Here is a 5,141-nt window from a genome sequence, read left to right on the forward strand (position 1 = left end):
CTGCCTGTACCAAATATTCTTTTAGTTCGTGCTGTTCCAACAGATTTCGGGAAAGAAATATGAATAAATTTTGGATTAAAGAAAAGAAATTACCCATGGTTCGGCTCTGATACCAAATTTGATGTAGGATGAATGAGAAAAAAAGAAGAAGGAACGGGTAGGAGAAACAGAGAGAAGGGAGAAGAGGAGAAAAAAACCAGGGGAAGAGAGGGGAGGGAGAAAACGGCTGCAAGCCACCAAAAATATTTCAATTCTAATTCATCATCAACTGTCTCAAATGAGAAACAAAACAGAAATAAATAGCAAAACACAAACCCTAAAGAGAAGGGCTTGGGCCAAACCCACTAAACAAGCCCAATAACAGAAATATAAATAATAATCCAACTAGAATATAACTAATAGTCCAAAAAGAAAATAAATAGTAAATGGAAGAAAATAAATAGTAAATGGATGTCAGCATCACAAGTACAGGAGGGTAGTGGGAAAGTTGAATTATCTTACAACTACTCGACCAGCTATTGCATTTCCCATAAGTGTTGTTAATCAGTTTATGTCATCTCCTAGAACTTCACATTGGGATGCTGTAACTCATATATTAAGGTATCTTAAAGGAGCTCCAGGATGTGGAATTCTTTATAGAGAACGTGGTCATTGTAGGGTTGAGGGTTTCTCGAATGCTAACTAGGTAGGTTCTCTCGTGGATAGGTGCTCTACTACAGGGTATTGTGTTTTCGATGGAGGTAATCTAATCTCTTGGAAAAGTAAGAAACAGAGTGTTGTAGCTCCATCAAGTGCAGAATCTGAATATCGGGCTATGGCACAGATGACTTGTGAACTTATGTGGCTACATCACTTACTTGGACAAATTGGCATTGATACGTCTCACTTTATGAACTTATGGTGTGATAATCAAGCAGCTATTCACATTGTCATTAATCCAGTATTTCATGAGAGAACAAAGCATATAGAGGCAGACTGTCATTTTGTTCGTGAAAAGCTACAACAAGGATTGATTTTCACTAAGCAGGTCAAGACAAAAGATCATTAGCTGATATGTTCACTAAGGCCTTAGCCAAAAGTCGAGTAAACTATATTTGTAATAAGTTGGGCATGATTGATATTTATACTCCAACTTAAGGGGCAGTATTATGGAATTATGCATCAATTTAGGTTTATATTTATTCTTTACATAAACAACACATGTATATATGGTAGGTGCATAAGTTTAGAATTATTTCTTATTTTGATATGATTGTTTCCTTATGAGAAACATCGTCTCTATGTATATATATGTAACACCCGTTTATGAATTAAGATATGGAATAAGTTATTATTCCAAAATCAACAAGAGTGAAACACGTATTTACTGGAATAAATAGGCTGATGTCGGAGCGGAATAAAGATCATAGCTACTTAACTCCCGTCAACACAAGCACATCACCAAACCACTTAAATCTGTGTTCTTATTTCTTTGTCGATTTTATATTCTTCATCATTATTATTGTTGCTCAAATCACAATAACTACTTTCTATAATGTAGTCCAAGATTTGTAAACCAACAAGGTACTACATTTCATAATCGCATCCTCAAACAATTCATAGATTTGTCATTGTTGTGCAACACAATAAGAATCGAGTAATAAGTCATGGTGTACGAGCACAACTATTTCAGGCACTTTTGACTGGAGATAACAAGTTAAAAATGTATTTTATGGATGACAAATTAGATGATTGTTTCCAGAAAGATTCAACTGTGCTGTCTTCCAAAGCAGAGAGAACTATGAATTTTTAAGTGCCATGGCATCATAAATACTGGACAGCCATTGATGTCTTGCACATTGAACTCAATGGCTATGATTATGAATTTCACCAATTTAAAAGAAAAAAAATCATTTATTTATTTCCTAAATAATAAAAGAACTAATAAATGATACATTAACTATGCCCAGTTTGATTTTGATAATCGTTATTTGAAAATTCATTTTTCTACATACTCATTTTCAACCACATTCATAATAAAATATTCTACACATAAACTCAAAACTTTTCCTTTTTTTTTAACACACATTATTCTAAATATTACTGTCAAAACATTATTTTTCCTAAATAATGGCTGTCAAAGAGGATTATATATGGCCCTAAATAAGCTTGCCACTTCATTTGTCTCACATGTATTAACTTAACTATAAGATTAATGACAAATATAAAAACCCAATATGTGGTGGATGTCAGAGATCTAGCATGTGAATACTGCATAGTGAAATTCCTAACACCTAATGTTTGGGCATTGAATAAGTCTGTATACACAGATTTGTGCCTTAACATTAGAGACCACATAAAGCATGTTCGGTGAAGACTAAAAAGAGTAAACCTCTTCGTTTTTTTTCTTTTTCTTTTTTTTTGAATAAGTAAAAATGTAGTTTTAACGACAAAAGTAACTTCTTCAAAAGTATTAATGAAAAAGTAATTTACTTTCTTTATGCTTGGCCAAACATGCTCTTTAGAAGAAATCCCTTGCCTTGAGGCTCAAAATGGCAAAAAGTTAATACTCTTTCTAATCTTCTTGGTGATATCCTTGAGAAAAAATTCATGCCAAGAAGAACCTTTTTAATCTGTCACATGACATTGATAATCTGAAAGCTGGGTTAAATCTCAAAATCTACATGCTTACAAAAACATTAAGGAACTCAAATAGATGTGCAGCATTCTACAGTTAATACGGCAAAAAGGGTTGTTTAACTAGATAAGAATGCAAATGGAAAGAAAGCAAGTGAAAATGGGTTACCAAGAAAGGAGAAAGGGTTCATTCAAGTAGTTGTAAACACTGATAATCAGGTTATCATTGGTGACACAGTCAATCTGTGGCCCCGGAAACTGCCCATTTATCAAAATTCCCTGCAACAGCACCACCATTTCTCATCTTCAGCAACAAAACTAAAAGCACATAGTGAAGGGCATTAGAAGAAGAAAATTATTAGTAGTACCTACCTTTTGTTTGACACCCAGAGGATAAATGTCACCATAAGTGATTTTCCAAGTGTAAAATCTATAAGGGTCTTCACCATTTACATTTTGTAATAAAAGAACTAGCAGTATAACAACCTTGATGACAGAGGTGTACTCTCTCATTCTCTTCTTCTTGAAAAAAACCCTCCTTTTTCTTCCTCCCCTTCTTCGTTCCTCAGAACAGAGGTTTTTTTGACAATGAAAGAAACACACAAGAGGGAAAAAATGGTGTGTACTGTCAATGTCTTCTTCCGTTTGTCACGTTCACGTGCAGCAAACTATTGCTGACAGCTCTTTACCCTTCTTATTTTATTATGTATTTTACCAGACAAATTTCTGTTTAATTTGTTTCTTTGTATGAAATATACACGCCCTTTACCTAACTTTTAAAAACTGTCACGTAAATTTCATTTTCAAAAATAATTCCACACTTGAAAAGTTTTGGATATTTATTATTAGCAGTGGGTAACACTTGGATCTAAGCACTTAAATTTGTCCCTGTTGATTTGATGTTTATGGTACTACTGCACTAAAAAATGGACATGCGGTTCAAGGGTCACATGTTGCGTTTTACTTTTCTTTTGCCATCGTAACTCTATGTCATCTAAGATCTTGTTTCAAAGTAATTATTTTATACTTACATATTTTTAAAAAATAATTATTCTTCTACGTTTTTCCATAATTAATTTCTACTTTTAAGCCATACATTTTTCAAAAAAATTATATTTAATATAATCATTTTTCACGCAAACACTAATATCATACATTGCTTACTTGTAAGTCGAGCAATAAAACTCTTTTAAAGAGGGTTATTTCTCAACACATTGCACGGATAGCATGTTAGTCTTTGTAAGAGTGATGATTGTCATCGAGGCACTTAAACCCACTTTAGTGAATACCTTTTAAAATGAAAATTTTTGTTATTATTATAGTAGCATAACTATTCTATACGATATCCTGATCTGTATCAATTTTTCACATAACCTTCATTTTTCCAATTTTATTTTGATCCCCCCCAATTTGAATGAAATATGAACACTTGCAACAATAATTAAAAGTTGAAAGCAATGTTAATTTTTATATTTGTGCACTGATTTAAGAAGATTAAAACTCATTTGTCAAAAAAATTAAATGAGAACATGTTCACTTACCTGAAAATTGAGAATTGCATAAGCAATTTCTCCTTTAAATATGTCTTGAGAGATATAAATCATTAATTAGATAAAAAAAAAAAAAAATTTAAACATTGCTGTGGCTCGATTTTTTTTTATAATTTCGTGCACATGCATGTATCTCAGCAAGCAAGCCAGAAAAGATCTAGACGTTATGAAAGTCTGTCATCCACTATTATAGAATTTTTATTTTTTAATTTCATGCTAGTTGTAAGAAAATATTTATAAATTTCGGCGAAGATCTATGTAATTAATGAGTTGACTCTGTTTGAGTTTCGTTTACGTTTGATTTTCAATATCTTCTAAGAAAATATATTTTTTTATCCAAAATTTTACTTTTGTACTGTTTGTTTTATTCATAAAAAATATTTTTCTACTTTTGATCACGTGACCATATTTTCCTCAAAATTAAGAAAAATATTTTCTTTAAGGGAAGTAGGATTTTATTTTCCAGAAAATTAACTATCTCTCTCTCATCTATCCATTAATAAAAAAATGAACAAATATAATATTTTCTAAATTGAAAATTAAATACATTTAATTGATTATTTACATACAAATAAGTTCTAGACAATTGAATTGCCTAAAATTTATTTTCTTTTCATACAAATTTTATGTTTGTTATCAAACACACTCTAAGTGGTTGATGAATGTATAGTATTTTGTGAATCTTACGAAATATATAATTAAAATTATTGTTTGATTTTCAAATTATAATTGAAGGAGAAAATGAATCACAAATAGAGGTTAAGGACATGTTTGATTTGCGTTTCAGTTTCAGTTTCAGTTTTAGCTTTAAATTTATTTTTAATTTTGTATTCTGAGTGTTTATTTTAAGATCATAAAAAATGTGTTGGACTTTTGTCAAAAATGTGAAAAATATGCATATAGATAATCACAACGGTGTTAAAATCGAGCTGGCCTTATCTGTTCATTAAAAAAAAATCGAAAAATGGACCAAGA

At 31.1% G+C, this 5,141-nt stretch overlaps 1 protein-coding gene across 1 annotated transcript in view; it reads right to left on the minus strand.

The window, feature by feature from the left end:
• Nucleotides 1-3,274, minus strand: part of LOC111395973 (L-ascorbate oxidase homolog) — a 13,900-nt gene extending 10,626 nt beyond the window's left edge. The window contains exons 1-2 of the mRNA XM_023022210.1: nt 2,989-3,274; nt 2,786-2,895 (exon numbers count right to left, since the gene is read on the minus strand). Of these exons, the coding sequence (XP_022877978.1) occupies nt 2,786-2,895; nt 2,989-3,129 (251 nt within the window). The 5' untranslated portion in view covers nt 3,130-3,274. The remainder of the gene's footprint in view (nt 1-2,785; nt 2,896-2,988) is intronic.
• Between the last annotated feature and the right edge of the window lie 1,867 nt (nt 3,275-5,141).

Source organism: Olea europaea, chromosome 6 (genome assembly GCF_002742605.1).
Source record: "Olea europaea var. sylvestris chromosome 6, O_europaea_v1, whole genome shotgun sequence".
In the NCBI taxonomy this organism is placed as follows: domain Eukaryota; kingdom Viridiplantae; phylum Streptophyta; class Magnoliopsida; order Lamiales; family Oleaceae; genus Olea; species Olea europaea.